Consider the following 18,365-nt stretch of genomic DNA (forward strand, 5'->3'; position numbering starts at 1 on the left):
CATAGTTAAAGTGGCTAGTGATACATGTATTACATAAGGATGCAGTAGATGATATAGAGTACAGGAGAGAGGTGTTCTCCTCCCTATATCTCTCCTCCCTCTATCTCTCCTCCCTCTCTCCATATCTCCCTCTCTCCATCTATCTCACCTCCCCGTGTCTCTCCCGAGCTGACCAGGTAAAAATCTGTCTTTCTGCCCCTGATCAAGTCAGTTAACCCACTGTTCCCCAGGTGCAGATGACGTGGATGTCGATTTAAGGCTGGGTTGGTTTAAATTCAGAGGGGTTGGTTTAAATTCAGAGGGGTTGGTTTAAATTCAGAGGGGTTGGTTTAAATTCAGAGGGGTTGGTTTAAATTCAGAGGGGTTGGTTTAAATTCAGAGGGGTTGGTTTAAATTCAGAGGGGTTGGTTTAAATTCAGAGGGGTTGGTTTAAATTCAGAGGGGTTGGTTTAAATTCAGAGGGGTTGGTTTAAATTCAGAGGGGTTGGTTTAAATTCAGAGGGGTTGGTTTAAATTCAGAGGGGTTGGTTTAAATTCAGAGGGGTTGGTTTAAATTCAGAGGGGTTGGTTTAAATTCAGAGGGGTTGGTTTAAATTCAGAGGGGTTGGTTTAAATTCAGAGGGGTTGGTTTAAATTCAGAGGGGTTGGTTTAAATTCAGAGGGGTTGGTTAAATGCGGAAGACACGTTTCAGTTGAATACATTGTTGTACAACTGACTCGGTATCCCCTTTACTCCCTCTCTTCTCCTCTCTCTCTCTTCTCCCTTCCCTCTCTTTTCCTCTCTCTTCTCTCCTCTCCTCCCCTCTCCTCTCTTCTCCCTTCCCTCTTCCCTCTTTTCCTCCATCTCTCTCCTCTCCTCCCTCCCTCTCATCCCTCTATCTCTGCTCTCCTCCTCCTCTCCTCCCTCCCTCTCATCCCTCTATCTCTCCTCCTCCTCTCCTCCCTCCCTCTATCTCTCCTCCCTCCCTCTCATCCCTCAATCTCTTCTCTCCTCCCTCCCTCTCTACTCCCCTCCCTCCCTCTCTACTCCCCCCTCCCTCCCTCTCCTCCATCTCTCCTTCCTCCCTCCCTCTCATCCCTCTACACTCTCCTCCCTCCCTCTATCTCTCATCCCTCTCTCCTCCCTTTCATCCCTCTCTCTACTCTCCTCCCTCCATCTCTCCATATCTCCTCTCCTCTGTACTTTAGCAGCATATGCCTGCCTGCTTCCATTGGAGACTGAGTCACTCTTACTGTGTTAAACCAGCTCTGCTCAATGCTCTGGAACCCATTGAGACTAGCTCTGCATAAATCTAAAGGGCCTCTTCAGAGAGAACTTCTGCGTCACTCCATCGTACAGCACCACAGTTTATTTCTCTCCAGAACTCTGCTGCTGTGCCTCCCGGGCTGCTACCCAAACATTTGCTTGTTTAGCGTCAGAGAATTGATCTAAGTACTGAACATGCTAATGAGATAAAGCTAGCTAGTGTAGCTCAGAGGGTCTGGAGCAGCTGGGAGGGAGTAAGCCTCTGACCAGGGGGTAAGGGTAGAGGGGGATGGGGGAGAAGAGATCTGGGGTTGGGGTGCTAATGGACGTCGCCCACTTTTTGCTGCTAAGGTTTTGTGCGTGTGTTTACACTAAAATTAATACTTTAGTATGGAACGAATTGCAAAAAATCGACTGGAACGAATTGCAAAAAATCGACTGGAAACGAATCGCAAAAATCACTGAAGCTGGAGACTCGTATTCTCCCGCACTAACTTTAGTGAGCTGTCAGAGTAGCTTCCAGATCATTGCACCTGTACATAGCCCGTCTGTCAATAGCCCACCCAACTACCTCATCCCCATACTGTTATTTATTGTTATTGTTTTTCTCCTTTGCACCCCAGTATCTCTAGTTGCACATTAATCTTCTGCACATCTATCACTCCTGTGTTTAATTTCTAAATTGTAATTATTTCGCCGCTGTGGCCTATTTATTGCCTTAACTCCTTAATCTTACCCTCATTTGCACACACTGTATGTAGACTTTTCTATTGTGTTATTGACTGTACATTTAGTTTATTCCATGTGTAACTCTGTGTTTGTGTCGCACTGCTACGCTGTATCTTGGCCAGGTCGCTGTTGTAAATGAGAACTTGTTCTCAACTGGCCTATCTGGTTAAATAAAGGTGAAATGAATAAATAAAAGACTGGCTGTCACTAAAACACACAACTCTTCCAAAAACACACCCCCTCCCTTTGTCCCTTCTGTCTGGAGAGGACTTCATAGTTATACACGGTAACATTGAAATGGAACTATGGAACTATAATGTTGTGCAGATGGTTGTTGATTCAACAGCAGAACACCCTGGTCAAAAGTAGTGCACTATGTAGGGAATAGGGAGCCATTTGGGACCTAGACCTGTTTTGACATGGGGTTTGGACCATGCTGTCCAGCTCCTCGACCACTGACCACTGTACCACTCCGCCCTGCATGATGTTAGAAACGTAGACTGGTCCCAGATCTGTTTGTGCCATCTTGCCAACTGGCGTGACAATGACCATATGTGTTGGCAAGATGGCACAAACAGATCTGGGAATGCTCTGTGGTGCTATTTGAATTAATCTCATATAATATAAAGTCATTGTTCCCCCACTTCCATTGAAGTAGCTGAACTTAAAGGATATCATGTTTTCTAAAGAGGATGAACTATACTTTCTCATTCTTCTTTTCTCAGAAAAAGCCCCTCTCAGCCATTATCAAAGAAGTGTGCGAAGGGTAAGGAAATATGTCTCTCTCTCTCTCTGACAACACTGCACCTCTGACAACACTGCATCTCTGACAACACTGCATCTCTGACAACAATGCATCTCTGACAACAATGCATCTCTGATAATGCTGTGTAGTTGTGTTTATGTAATGTATTTAAATAAAAATCCTTCTGAGTGTTTTTAACTGCCATTGAGAGATGCATTGTTCTTCCAATTCAAAGCTCAAATGCGTTTTAAAGTTTTACATTTTCTTCTTCAGATGGTCTTTGGGGAACCACGAAAACTTTGCTCTGCAAAATGCTGATTCCACTAATTTCTACATCACAGAAAAGGTTGGCTTCAACTTTCTTGTTAGCTTTGTCATATTGTACTAAACCATAATAATCCACCTCAGTATTTAATGTTATAAATCACCTCTAAGTTGTCCGTCTCCTGTCTTCGCAGAATCGCAATGACATAAAGAATGGTTCTATACTGCGACTGACGACCTCTCCTGTAAGTTTGGGTTTATGTGTCATTTAGTTTCTCCTCAAACATACGGAAAGAGGAAGGGAGTCTTTCTTCATGGAGCTGCAATAGTTTAATGTTAAAAAGCTACATCTCCTTTTGATATATGTACCTTTTTCTCCATTTTAAAAGGGAAGTTGAACATCAAATTCCATAGTAAAGTTAACTGAAACCTTTCAGAGTATAGGAGAACTTCAGGGTTAAGTGGAAAGACACAGTTTCGGGTTAAGTTGAGTGATGTACTACTTATTCAACTCACACATCCATTAGGCCATCATTCCTTCCTGTTTGTAACATGATGATTGTGTTAGAAACTGTATTGTGACAGAGTGTCTGCCATCCCTACCATGACATCTTAGTCTCTCCTGTCCACTTCTCCTGCCTTGTTCTTCTAATCCCTCAGATAGATAGAGGCTGAGAGGTTATTCTACCAGAGCCTGGTGTCTGCTGTTGAGGTGAAATTCTCTCCAGACAGGCCCATGCAGAGGGTTAGATAGATAGCACTTTTTTCAGCTTCTCTGCATACTTGTTGTGGCCTGGCTTATCCCTTGAAGCCAATAACAGTCTGTGCTGAAGCCAGGGCTGCCAAAAGGGAAGCCCTGACTTCGTTTACACACGTTGTACTATCAGCTCCATCCGTTATGGGAGAAACGACACCAGTCTTTACCAGCACTTCAAGCCAGTTAGGTCACCAACTCCGCTGGTTCTGTGTACTGTGTATGTTGACTGCATAACTCTCTCCCTCTTCCCCCTTGCCAGGCCTACACTGTTCTCTCTCCTTTTAACTCCAGTCTCAGTCGACTGCTCAACATGTGTATATGTTCAGTGTTTAACCCTGTCTCTGTCCTCTCCCTGGCTGTCTCCTCTCCAGTCTCAGTCGACTGCTCAACATGTGTATATGTTGTGTTTAACCCTGTCTCTGTCCTCTCCCTGGCTGTCTCCTCTCCTCTCCAGTCTCAGATGACTGCTCAACATGTGTATATGTTGTGTTTAACCCCCTGTCCTCTCCCCGGCTGTCTCCCCTCCTCTCCAGTCTCAGATGACTGCTCAACATGTGTATATGTTCAGTGTTTAACCCTGTCTCTGTCTCCCCGGCTGTCTCCTCTCCTCTCCAGTCTCAGTTGACTGCTCAACATGTGTATATGTTCAGTGTTTAACCCTGTCTCTGTCCTCTCCCTGGCTGTCTCCTCTCCTCTCCAGTCTCAGATGACTGCTCAACATGTGTATATGTTGTGTTTAACCCCTCTGTCCTCTCCCCCGGCTGTCTCCCCTCCTCTCCAGTCTCAGATGACTGCTCAACATGTGTATATGTTGTGTTTAACCCTGTCTCTGTCCTCTCCCCGGCTGTCTCCTCTCCTCTCCAGTCTCAGTCGACTGCTCAACATGTGTATATGTTCAGTGTTTAACCCTGTCTCTGTCCTCTCCCCGGCTGTCTCCTCTCCTCTCCAGTCTCAGATGACTGCTCAACATGTGTATATGTTGTGTTTAACCCTGTCTCTGTCCTCTCCCCGGCTGTCTCCTCTCCTCTCCAGTCTCAGTCGACTGCTCAACATGTGTATATGTTCAGTGTTTAACCCTGTCAGTCTGTGACTGCTCAACATGTGTATATGTTCAGTGTTTCTGTCCTGTCCTCTCCCTGGCTGTCTCCCCTCCTCTCCAGTCTCAGATGACTGCTCAACATGTGTATATGTTCAGTGTTTAACCCTGTCTCTGTCCTCTCCCTGGCTGTCTCCAGTCTCTCCTCTCCAGTCTCAGTCGACTGCTCAACATGTGTATATGTTCAGTGTTTAACCCCCTGTCCTCTCTCTGTCTCCCCTCCTCTCCAGTCTCAGATGACTGCTCAACATGTGTATATGTTGTGGCTGTCCTCTCCCCGGCCTCTCCTCTCCAGTCTCAGATGACTGCTCAACATGTGTATATGTTCAGTGTTTAACCCTGTCTCTGTCCTCTCCCTGGCTGTCTCCCCTCCCCTCCAGTCTCAGATGACTGCTCAACATGTGTATATGTTCAGTGTTTAACCCTGTCTCTGTCCTCTCCCCGGCTGTCTCCCCTCCTCTCCAGTCTCACATGACTGCTCAACATGTGTATATGTTCAGTGTTTAACTCCCTGGCTGTCTCCTCTCCAGTCTCACATGACTGCTCAACATGTGTATATGTTCAGTGTTTAACCCTGTCTCTGTCCTCTCCCTGGCTGTCTCCCCTCCTCTCCAGTCTCAGACGACTGCTCAACATGTGTATATGTTGTGTTTAACCCTGTCTCTGTCCTCTCCCTGGCTGTCTCCCCTCCTCTCCAGTCTCAGATGGCGGGCCAGCTCCACGAGAGGATCCAGTCATCCAGTATGGATGCCAAGCTAGAGGCCCTAAAGGACCTGGCCAACTCTTCCAGAGACGTCACCTTCGCCCAAGAGTTCATCAACCTGGACGGCATCTCACTGCTCACACAGATGGTGGAGAGCGGCACAGAGTACGAACTTTCTTCTCTCTCCTCCCTTCTCTCCTCCTTTCTCCAACTCTTACTTCTCCCCTCTGATCAACTCTTACTTCTCCCCTCTGATCAACTCTTACTTCTCCCCTCTGATCAACTCTTACTTCTCTTCTCTGATCAACTCTTACTCTAGTATACTCTCCTGTAAATTACAGTTAGCTGACTTGCCCCCAGTAAAAGCCACTGAGTCACATATTATCATCTCCTATCTGCCAACTAATGTAGAGTCTATGGAGTGGATGGGCTCTGAGGTTCTCTGTGGAGGATTTAGTACCACAGGGTGACGTGGTCTGTACCAGGGTCAGCCCCAGTGTGGTACACAGTACTACAGACAACCCTTGGTGTGTTCAGTCAGCAGGTCTCAGATCAGGTTTTGGGGAACTGAAGCCCTTGCAGGTGCACTGTCTATCCTGAGAGGGTAGGGGCAAAAACTGACCCTAGTGCAGCACCTGAATTCAGAGTATCCTCATGGTAAAATATTTGACCCCGGTGACTAACTGATAAAGAATCTTGTGTACACGTGTCATGTGATGCTGATGCTGTCAAAGTGCCAGCCCTGCTTTCTCTGACAGCTGCACACAGCTTTAGACAAGGCACTTGGACTGAGGAACAGCTGCAATGTTTCTCTGAGCTTTACACTTTCAGACACTCCTACTTACAACAACCGACAAGCTCCAAATCATCTAGACAGAGCCGGTCCTGACCCAGCAGTGTTCTCTTTTTTTTGTGAACAATTGTTTTATTAAGTAATTCTATAAGTACAGTCAATGAGAATCAACATTTATTTTTTATTTTTTTTGACAATTATACCCTTCCACACTCCATTCCACCTCATCCCAACCAAACCCCTGGCGGCCCCACCCCATCCCCAAGCAGGGTTCTCTAAATAAAGCGTGGTCTGTCTCGCTGGGCTTTGGGCCTGGTAAGTTGGCTATGTCTCAAATGGCAAACTATTCCTCAGTGCTCTACTACGGCTCAGGGCAAAGTAGTGCACTATGAAGGGACTAGGGTGCCATTCGGGAAGTAAACGCTGTCTCAGCTGAAGGTTATGGCGAGGGCAGGCAGTGGCGTTTTGCTGAGGTGGAGTTTCTCAGCCGTGATGTTGACTGGAACCCCATGGGGAGGAGAAAGAGGGTTGAGAGGCAAAGAGAGAGAGGGGGTTGAGAGGCAAAGAGAGAGAGGGGGTTGAGAGGCAAAGAGAGAGAGGGGGTTGAGAGGCAAAGAGAGAGAGGGGGTTGAGAGGCAAAGAGAGAGAGGGGGTTGAGAGGCAAAGAGAGAGAGGGTTGAGAGGCAAAGAGAGAGAGGGTTGAGAGGAAGGAGGCGAGAGAGGGTTGAGAGAGGGGGGGGTTGAGAGGCAGGGAGAGGGGGGGGTTGAGAGGCAGGGAGAGAGAAGGAGATGGTTGAGGAGCATGGAGAGGCAGGCAGGCGGGGAGAGGCAGGCAGGCGGGGAGAGGCAGGCAGGCGGGGAGAGGCAGGCAGGCGGAGAGAGGCAGGCAGGCGGAGAGAGGCAGGCAGGCGGGTTGAGAGGCAGGCAGGCGGGTTGAGAGGCAGGCAGGCGGGTTGAGAGGCAGGCAGGCGGGTTGAGAGGCAGGCAGGCGGGTTGAGAGGCAGGCAGGCGGGTTGAGAGGCAGGCAGGCGGGGAGAGAGGCAGGCAGGCGGGGAGAGAGAGAGAGGGTTGAGAGAGAGGGTTGAGAGGCAAGGGGAGAGAGAGAGGGTTGAGAGGCAAGGGGAGAGAGAGAGGGTTGAGAGGCAAGGAGGAGAGAGAGAGAGGGTTGAGAGGCAAGGAGGAGAGAGAGAGGGTTGAGAGGCAAGGAGGAGAGAGAGAGAGGGTTGAGAGGCAAGGGGAGAGAGAGAGGGTTGAGAGGAAGGAGGATTAGAGAGAGGGTTGAGAGGAAGGAGGATTAGAGAGAGGGTTGAGAGGAAGGAGGATTAGAGAGAGGGTTGAGAGGAAGGAGGAGAGAGAGAGAGGGTTGAGAGGAAGGAGGAGAGAGAGAGAGGGTTGAGAGGAAGGAGGAGAGAGATGGGGTTGAGAGAGGGTGTTGAGAGAGGGTTTGTTGAGAGGCAGGGAGAGGAAGAGAAGGAGATGGTTGAGGGGCAGGGAGAGGGAGGTGCAGGGAGGTGGAGAGAGGGAGTTGGTTGAGAGGCAGGGAGAGGGAGTTGGTTGAGAGGCAGGGAGAGGGAGTTGGTTGAGAGGCAGGGAGAGGGAGTTGGTTGAGAGGCAGGGAGAGGGAGTTGGTTGAGAGGCAGGGAGAGGGAGTTGGTTGAGAGGCAGGGAGAGGGAGTTGGTTGAGAGGCAGGGAGAGGGAGTTGGTTGAGAGGCAGGGAGAGGGAGTTGGTTGAGAGGCAGGGAGAGGGAGTTGGTTGAGAGGCAGGGAGAAGGAGATGGTTGAGGCATGGAGGCGCAGGGAGGTGGTTGAGAGGCAAGGAGAGAGCGAGAGAGTTGGGCGAGAGGGAGGGTTGAGAGGCGAGGAGAGAGCGAGAGATGATTGAGAGGCGAGGAGAGAGCGAGAGAGATGATTGAGAGGCGAGGAGAGAGAGGGAGGGTTGAAAGGTAGGGAGAGGGAGGGTAGAGAGGGAGATGGTTGAGCGGCAGGGAGGGAGAAGGTTGAGGTAGGGAGGGAGACGGTTAAGGGGCAGGGAGGCGGAGAGAGGCAGGGAGGCGGAGAGAGGCAGTTGGTTGAGAGGCAAGGAGAGAGGCAGTTGGTTGAGAGGCAAGGGAGAGAGAGTTGGTTGAGAGGCAAGGGAGAGAGAGTTGGTTGAGCGGCAAGGGGAGAGAGAGTTGGTTGAGAGGCAAGGGGATGGAGAGGGTTGAGAGGCAAGGGGAGAGAGAGTTGGTTGAGAGGCAAGGGGAGAGAGAGTTGGTTGAGAGGCAAGGGGAGAGAGAGTTGGTTGAGAGGCAAGGGGATGGAGAGGGTTGAGAGGCAAGGGGATGGAGAGGGTTGAGAGGCAAGGGGATGGAGAGGGTTGCGAGGCAAGGGGATGGAGAGGGTTGCGAGGCAGGGGGATGGAGAGGGTTGCGAGGCAGGGGGATGGAGAGGGTTGCGATGCAGGGGGATGGAGAGGGTTGCGATGCAGGGGGATGGAGAGGGTTGCGAGGCAGGGGGATGGAGAGGGTTGCGAGGCAAGGGGATGGAGAGGGTTTTGAGGCAGGGGGATGGAGAGGGTTGTGAGGGAGAGGGTTGAGAGGGAGAGGGTTGGAGAGGCAGGGACAGGGAGAGGGTTGAGAGGGAGAGGGTTGGAGAGGCAGGGACAGGGAGAGGGTTGAGAGGGAGAGGGTTGGAGAGGCAGGGACAGGGAGAGGGTTGAGAGGGAGAGGGTTGTGAGGCAGGCAGGGAGAGGGTTGTGAGGCAGGCAGGGAGAGGGTTGAGGCAGGGAGAGGGAGAGAGTTGGTTGAGTGTGAGAGAGAGAGAGGCTTCAAATCAAATTTGATTTGTCACATGCACATGGTTAGCAGATGTTAATGCGAGTGTAGCGAAATGCTTGTGCTTCTAGTTCCGACAGTGCAGTAATAACCAACGAGTAATCTAACCTAACAATTTCACAACTACTACCTTATACACACAAGTGTGAAGGGATAAAGAATATGTACATAAAGATATATGAATGAGTGATGGTACAGAACGGAATAGGCAAGATGCAATAGATGGTATCGAGTACAGTATATACATATGAGATGAGTAACGTAGGGTATATAAACATAAAGTGGCATAGTTTAATGTGGCTAGTGATACATGTATTACATAAAGATGCAGTAGATGATATATAGTACAGTATATACATTTGAGATGAGTAATGTAGGGTATATAAACATAAAGTGGCATAGTTTAATGTAGCTAGTGATACATGTATTACATAAAGATGGTAAGATGCAGTACAGTATATAGAGTACAGTATTTACATATGAGATGAATAATGTAGGGTATGTTAACATTATATTAAGTGGCATTGTTTAAAGTGGCTAGTGATACATTTTTTCCATCAATTTCCATCCATTCCCATTATTAAAGTGGCTGGAGTTGAGTTAGTATGTTGGCAGCAGCCACTCAATGTTAGTGGTGGCTGTTTAACAGTCTGATGGCCTTGAGCTTTGATGCACCTGTACTGACCTCGCCTTCTGGATGATAGCGGTGTGAACAGGCAGTTGCTCGGGTGGTTGTTGTCCTTGATGATGGAGGGAGGGAGAGCGAGGGAGAGAGAAGGAGAGAGAGGGATATTACGGAGTCAAAACGCACATTGGAGACTCACAAGATGCACATATTTGCATGTGCACACCTACACACACACCATCTCTTTCTCACAGACTTACACCCCCCATTCAATGACACACAGTCAGATGTCTCCAGTCCCCCAGATCTGTTTCCACTCTACTGTACTGAACGGCCCTGAATCCAAACGAATGCTTGTCATTCCCAGGAGCCTCTCATGGATGGCAAGCCTGAGGACTCTGGACACATGATTTACAGGGCCTCAGCGGTCTGACACACACACACACACACACTGGGCCAAATAGTGACACACACACACTGTTCTGCTACATGCCATCCTCATTATGCCGCCCCAGCCCAGAGAGACTTCCTAGTTAGCTGCTCGCATGCAAAGGGCTGCACCATGCAAGGTCAGCCCTGATATACCACAAAGAGTCTCTCTGCCTCTTGGAATTACTGGTAGTGTATCTGTCCTCTACAATGTGAACTAGTACCTTCCATTCTGGTAGTGTAACTGTCCTCTACATTGTGAACTAGTACCTTCCATTCTGGTAGTGTATCTGTCCTCTACAATGGGAACTAGTACCTTCCATTCTGGTAGTGTAACTGTCCTCTACAATGGGAACTAGTACCTTCCATTCTGGTAGTGTATCTGTCCTCTGGTAGTGTATATGTCCTCTACAATGGGAACTAGTACCTTCCATTCTGGTAGTGTATCTGTCCTCTACAATGGGAACTAGTACCTTCCATTCTGGTAGTGTCACTGTCCTCTACAATGGGAACTAGTACCTTCCATTCTGGTAGTGTATCTGTCCTCTACAATGGGAACTAGTACCTTCCATTCTGGTAGTGTCACTGTCCTCTACAATGGGAACTAGTACCTTCCATTCTGGTAGTGTATCTGTCCTCTACAATGTGAACTAGTACCTTCCATTCTGGTAGTGTATCTGTCCTCTACAATGTGAACTAGTACCTTCCATTCTGGTAGTGGATCTGTCCTCTACATTGTGAACTAGTACCTTCCATTCTGGTAGTGTTACTGTCCTCTACAATGGGAACTAGTACCTTCCATTCTGGTAGTGTAACTGTCCTCTACAATGGGAACTAGTACCTTCCATTCTGGTAGTGTATCTGTCCTCTACAATGGGAACTAGTACCTTCCATTCTGGTAGTGTCACTGTCCTCTACAATGGGAACTAGTACCTTCCATTCTGGTAGTGTAACTGTCCTCTACAATGGGAACTAGTAGAGTATCCTGCATTCTTGTACAGCGAGGCAAAGGCCCACTCTAGTTACATTCAGTATGTGTGTCCCAAATGATCTGTATTTACATGTTATCAATGCATATTCATTCCCTGTTAATCATTTTCCCTCCCCCCCTGTCCTCCGATAAGCAGTGCTGCCCACATAATTCTCCCACGATGCATACTGCCCCCTCAGGCGTATTTCTTTAAATCTGTTTTTATGTAGATTACTCATGAGTCAACAGTTGTTATCCCCAGAGTTTGAAAGTGCAGGCGTGTGTGTGTCTGTGTTTATAACTCTACAATCCCCATTGACATTCCTGACAACCAGCTAGCGTAAGATGATCATTCACAGGCTTAGGACAAAGAGACACTAGGGAGCAGTACTTTCTAATATCCCAGTCTGGGGCATGACTTCATGCTGTTTTAATGTGGGCTGCTGTATCAGTCAATTGAAGAAGTTTTGCGCCCCCTATTGGTCTGGTAACATAACATACAGGTTCCAGAACTGCTGAGAATGTACAGTGCTTGTAAAGTCAACAGCCAAACATTTAGGATCCCTGGGGAATGATGTTACTTTAGTGAATTAGTGAGTCCGCATGATCCAAGTTTGTCTCAAAATAGATTTCCGTCTTGTTAAATCTTGTTGTTAAATGAAATGTTGGCCATTATTGTCTCTGTCATCCAATCAAGCAAAGCATGTAGTGTAACTCTGTCTGTCTGTCTGGCTGGTGAAGGGTCCAGTTGCTTCCCAAACAGTACTTCTGCTTTCCATGCTTTGTGTTCAGTCTGTCATCAATTGGCTCCTAACCAATTGTGTTTTGATCTGATTTGTGTTTATTTGGTCAAATATCCTCTTCCACTTCTGTCATCTTCGTACCTTTCCCATTCCCCTGTGTTAATCAGAGCATCTAGTCATCCCTGGTGTCCGTGTTGTTCTGTTTGACCAAGTGGATTGTGTTGTCCCATGTATTGTATCACATTACTGTAGCAGGTCAGCCTTGTTTTGGGATCTACATTTCAGTTGTCTCTGTGAAGCTCTGTTCAAGTCCTGTCCATGTTCATCCTGTCCTTTTGTTAGCCTCTGAACCAGGCTCTGAACCAGGCTCTGAACCAAGCGCTGATCCAGGCTCTGAACCAAGCGCTGATCCAGCCTCTGTCTGTCCTCTGTATGTATGGAGCAACTCAGTGTGACTGCTGATATACAGTACCAGTCAAAAGAAGGAAAGAAGTTCCACAAATGAACTTTTAACAAGGCACACCTGTTAATTGAAATGCATTCCAGGTGACTACCTCATGAAGCTGGTTGAGAGAATGCCAAGAGGGTGCAAAGCTGGCATCAAGGCAAAGGGTGGCAACTTTGAAGAATCTCAAATATAAAATATATTTTGATTTGTTTAACACTTTTTTTTGGTTACTACATGATTCCATGTGTTATTTCATAGTTTTGATGTCTTCACTATTATTATACAATGTAGAAAATAGTACACATTTAAGAAAAACCCTTGAATGAGTAGGTGTGTCCAAACTTTTGACGGGTACTGTAGGATCAGGTCTTATTTGTCCAAGTGACCTTATTCGTTGTGATCTAAAAGTCTAAACTGATCAGAAATCAGCCCTCCTACTCTGAGATGCTTGATACATAAGTTACACCCCCTGGATCTGATCTTATCATAAAATAACTACAGATCACACCCACCTGGGCAATATGTTCTATTGTCTAACACACACACACGCGCACGCACACACACACACACCTGGGCAATGTGTTTAACTGGTCATTGTGTTCTCCACTGACACAAAAGTTTCTTAAATCTTTGCAGGCGCTATCAGAAACTACAGAAGATAATGAAGCCATGGTAAGCCCTCCCTTTCCCTTCCCCTCCCCAGTCAGATACCCTGACTGGCTTTGTACTCTTCCCTCTAATCTACCCGGCAACTGAGTCTGCATGATTAAAACTCAGGCCCTGGTGTTTCTATTAAACGAATGGGAAACAACATGGCTGCCGTCACCGTCGCTGGCTTTCATCTTCAAATCAAACTTGTTTCTTTTGTTTTTCTCTGGCTATGTTCCAAATGGCACCTTGTTCCTGATATACTGCACTATTTTTAGTGAATAGTGTGCCATTTGGAACGCATTTTCTGTGTTCTATGTAACTGAAACATCTTTCTTCTCTTATTGTGCTTTTTGGCAATTTGAGGTTGAAAGGGAACTGAAGCTACAGTCTCTTGTTTCACGTGGGATGTTGTTTTTTAAGAGCACCATGACGACGATCCATAAAGAAACCCACAGTCCAAATTCAGCGATTCTTCTTCTTGGATTCTTGGTGCTCCTCCTAAACCTCTAACAATGGTGTTCAGGGGTGTGTTCACTAGTGACCCAACAGAAACTAAACGGGCTGAAACAGGGAGGTACCGACCTGAACTTGTCCAATTTTAAAAACACTAGTTTTAATTGCAATTTTTTTATGATTATTTTTTTGCTACGTTTTGCACTAATTAATACACCCCCACGTGTTGGGAACTTTTAATGTTGGGTGGTGGAGGGTGGTCATTCATTAATATTCTGGCGTTCACCGTCCTCAACGCCATACATACTCACCCTGTTGAGACGTCATTCTGTTAGGCAACACTCTGAAGTCTCGTCAGCATGTCATTCTGGCATCTTTAACTTCTTTAGAGTGATCAGGTCTATGGTGTTCGAGAATTGTCATTTTAGAAGAACCATGTATTATATTAACATGATGACTTCACACATCACGTCATGCCCACTGTCATGTGAAAATGCTTACTCACCCCAGTCTAACTGTGGACTGGGTACTACTAATGAATTATTACTAATGGGTGTGTCTGAGATGTGAGCCGTGATGTTGTCTGTTCTGTTATTAACCCAATGTGTTAATTGGTTGTCCCTCTGTTGCCAAGCCTGTGAGGCGCCTGGTTCTGCCAGTGTCTTATTAACCAAATATTTGTTAGACAGGGTTTTACATATTTCAGTAGATTTTTTATGCCTAAGTAAAACCAAATCTAATTGTATGTGTTGATAAAATGTGTTTGTACATATGACATGTTTAGTTTTCTTTAAACTTTGAAGATTACTTTCAAGTCATGCATTGGAGACTATTGGCCAACTTTATTAAATTACGAAGCACTAATAAAATCGGACTGCAGGGAGCAGTATTTACAATATTTCCCACATCTTATCAAGAGATGAAGGTCACTGAGTTATATTTCAGGTTTATGATATGACTGTAATCACAGTTACGTAATTCAGAAAATGTAAAAAAAAAAAAAAAACAGCATTTATTTGACATAGTCTTCCTGTCATTTGAATATTTCTGTGAGATTTCTGTAGGTGGATCATATTCCTGTGAACTTCTATCAGAGGGATTGAACATAATAGATTGAAACACGTTGTATTCAGACCATTGGATAATTATCTTCCAGGAAGTAGCCTCGCTCGGCCCTACTGTGATGTTGACTCGTCTCTACTAACATCAATGTAATTGCATGAGAATGATTAATGAATGAGTGTTCCGTGGCTCTGCTGCCTTGTGCTTTCTGGTTTTTACTGGCTCTCTGGCGCCTCCTGTTGTTCCTGAAGGACTGAGTCATCTGTCTGCCCCATCAGGGACCGCAGTCCAGCTCCTCACCTTTCTGTGCCTTCAGCATACCTGGCTGTGGCTTCTCTCTCATTTCCCCTCCTCTCTCCTCTCCCTGAGACCAAGGCTTTTGGCTGCTTTGCGCCATGCCGCTGTACGTGTGTGTCGGTGTCAGTGGCAGAGCTGTTTCTATTGGCTGTTGTTGTTGTGTTCCAGTTTTGGCGACTTATTGTCGTTCACACTGACGGCGTTCGTGGAGCTCATGGACCACGGCATCGTCTCCTGGGATACCTTCTCTGTTGCCTTCATCAAGAAGGTGCCCGTCTGCTCACAAACTGTTTATAACATTGTAAACTGGTTTAACTGTTTGGACAGTTTTCATGGACATGTTAAAAAACAAACTGTCCAAGAGCTCCCATAACCTCTGCATAATGATACCTATGGTTTTATTCAGGCTGTCTAGGTCTTAGGTAGAGCTCCCATAACCTCTGCATAATGATACCTATGGTTTTATTCAGGCTGTCTAGGTCTTAGGTAGAGCTCCCATAACCTCTGCATAATGATACCTATGGTTTTATTCAGGCTGTCTAGTTCTTAGGTAGAGCTCCCATAACCTCTGCATAATGATACCTATGGTTTTATTCAGGCTGTCTAGGTCTTAGGTAGAGCTCCCATAACCTCTGCATAATGATACCCATGGTTTTATTCAGGCTGTCTAGGTCTTAGGTAGAGCTCCCATAACCTCTGCATAATGATACCCATGGTTTTATTCAGGCTGTCTAGGTCTTAGGTAGAGCTCCCATAACCTCTGCATAATGATACCCATGGTTTTATTCAGGCTGTCTGTCTTGAATTCAGTTAAACCTCCCCTCCTATCTGTTGCAGATTGCAGGTTACGTGAACAAGTCAGCCATGGACACGGCTGTGCTGCAGCGGTCTCTGGCCATCCTGGAGTCCATGGTGCTCAACAGTCAGGACCTCTACCAGAAGGTGGCGCAAGAGATCACAATCGGACAGCTTATACCCCATCTGCAGGGGTGAGTGAGAGCCGCACTGTCATCTATGTTATGTACCACAGATATACGTTGTCCCTAACTGCAGATCTAGGATCAGATTACCGTAAAACACTAACCTATAGCAAGATTTTACTAAATACATTTGTGGCCTTATCCAGTGTCTCAGAGTAGGAGTGCTGAACTAGTATCAGGTCCCCACATGTCCATATAACCGTTTACCTCATGATTTAAAAGGCGAGACTGATCCTAGATCAGCACTCCTACTCTTAGATGCTTGATACAAACGGCCCTTGGTCCAAGACTAGTAGTGTGGTAACTGTTTCATCCATGTTATCTCTATTGATTTAATTAACTTAAACTCTCAAGTGTCCATGATTGGGAAGTACTCTTAATTCTTGAACTTACCCATCCCGTATTCGGGATCGTGAATACAGCCTCAGGCTCATTACCATAACGCAATGTTAACGATTTCTAAAAATCGCAAATGAAATGAAAGAAATATGCCTGCTCTCAAGCTTAGCCTTTTCTTAACAACACTGTCATCTCAGATTTTCAAAATATGCTTTTGAACCATAGCAAATCAAGCATTTGTGTAAGAGTTTTGATAGCTAGCGTAGCATTTAGCATAGCATTTAGCACGCAACATTTTCACAAAAACCAGAAAACCAATCAAATAAAATCATTTACCTTTGAAGAACTTCAGATGTTTTCAATGAGGAGACTCTCAGTTACATAGCAAATGTTCAGTTTTTCCTGAAAGATTCTTTGTGTAGGAGAAATCGCTCCATTTTGTACATCACATTGGGCTACCGAAACGAACCGAGAATTCAGTCACCAAAACGTCAAACTTTTTTCCAAATTAACTCCATAATATCGACCGAAACATAGCAAACGTTGTTTAGAATCAATCCTCAAGGTGTTTTTTCACATATCTCTTCATTGATATGACGTTCGTGGAAGCCTGCTTTTGTCTTCAGAATCCCATGGAAAAATACCAGCAGCTGAGTTTTGCGCACCAATTTCCACGCAGGACACCGGGCGGACACCTGGCAAATGTAGTCTCCTATGGTCAATCTTCCAATGATATGCCTACAAATACATCACAATGCTGCAGACACCTTGGGGAAATAGGGCAGGCTCATTCCTTGCGCATTCACAGCCATATAAGGAGACAATGAAAAACAGAGCCTCAAAAATCCTGCTCATTTCCTGGTTGAAGTTTCATCTTGGTTTTGCCTGGAGCTTCTGTTCTGGGGCACTCACAGACAATATCTTTGCAGTTCTGGAAACATCAGAGTGTTTTCTTTCCAAAGCTATCAATTATATGCATAGTCGAGCATCTTTTTGTGACAAAATATTGCGCTTAAAACGGGCACGTCTTTTTATCCAAAAATGAAATGGCGCCCCCATAGATTTAACAGGTTAAAACTACTTTGGGATTGGTGTCCCGTCCACAGGACCGGTTGAGCTAACGTAGGTTAGCATGAGGTTGTAAGTGACAAGAACATTTTCTAGGACATAGACATATCTCATATTTGCAGTGGACTGCACTGTCCATTTTACAGTAGATATTACAGTGAAATAATACCATGCTATTGTTTGAGGAGAGTGCAACAGTTTTAACATGATAAATTATTAATAAACAAATTAAGCACATTTGGGCAGTCTTGATACAAAATATTTAACAGAAATACAATACAGGCAGGTAGATTTGAGTATGTCATTTTATGCGAAAATTGAAAAAAGGAGGCGGATCCTTTTAACAGAAAGACCAGGAAGTAAAGTAACCCTTTTGAGAAACATGGCAGATAAATACAATGCATGTGTCCCAAGTGGCACCCTATTCCCTATATAGTGGACTACTTTTGACCAGGGCCCATGGAACTCTGGGCAAAAGTAGTGCACTATGAAGGGAATAGGGTGCCATTTGGGAAGCATCCAACAGTACCTGTAGTGTGTGATTGGTTCTGAACAGCATGGTTCTGTGTTATCCATCTAATGACAGGACTGATCAGGACATTCAGACATACACCATCGCTGTGATTAACGCCTTGTTCCTCAAGGCCCCGGAAGACAAGAGACAGGTAGGTTACACACACTCAGATAGATGGAGATATCTATCTATCTCTATATCTATACTTACAGTATATACATACATGCATACATGCATACAGTACCAGTCAAAAGTGTGGACACACCTATTCATTCTGGAATTTTTCTTTAGTTTGACTATTTTCCACATTGTAGAATAATAGTGAAGACATCAACACTATGAAATAACACATATGGAATCATGTAGTAACCAAAAAAGTGTTAAATCAAAATATATTTTATATTTGAGATGCTTCAAAGTAGCCACCCTTTGCCTTGACAGCTTTGCGCACTCTTGGCATTCTCTCAACCAGCTTCACGAGGTAGTCACCTGGATTGCATTTCAATTAACAGGTGTTCCTTGTTAAAAGTTCATTTGTGGAACTTCTTTCCTTCTTAATGCATTTGAGCCAATCAGTTGTGTTGTGACAAGGTAGGGGAGATATCCAGAAGATAGACCTATTTGGTAAAATAATGTCCA

At 45.8% G+C, this 18,365-nt stretch overlaps 1 protein-coding gene across 3 annotated transcripts in view; it reads left to right on the plus strand.

Annotated features, from left to right (window-relative positions):
• LOC135551783 (engulfment and cell motility protein 1) overlaps positions 1-18,365 on the plus strand; it is a 158,906-nt gene that overhangs the window by 49,758 nt on the left and 90,783 nt on the right. For all 3 annotated transcript variants that reach the window (XM_064983008.1, XM_064983007.1, XM_064983009.1), the window contains exons 3-10: positions 2,701-2,741; positions 2,994-3,066; positions 3,179-3,229; positions 5,536-5,705; positions 12,999-13,034; positions 14,994-15,093; positions 15,663-15,814; positions 17,799-17,877. In XM_064983008.1, coding sequence (XP_064839080.1) covers positions 2,701-2,741; positions 2,994-3,066; positions 3,179-3,229; positions 5,536-5,705; positions 12,999-13,034; positions 14,994-15,093; positions 15,663-15,814; positions 17,799-17,877 — 702 coding nt within the window. The remainder of the gene's footprint in view (positions 1-2,700; positions 2,742-2,993; positions 3,067-3,178; positions 3,230-5,535; positions 5,706-12,998; positions 13,035-14,993; positions 15,094-15,662; positions 15,815-17,798; positions 17,878-18,365) is intronic.

Source organism: Oncorhynchus masou, chromosome 13 (assembly GCF_036934945.1).
Source record: "Oncorhynchus masou masou isolate Uvic2021 chromosome 13, UVic_Omas_1.1, whole genome shotgun sequence".
NCBI classification, from domain to species: Eukaryota; Metazoa; Chordata; class Actinopteri; order Salmoniformes; family Salmonidae; genus Oncorhynchus; species Oncorhynchus masou.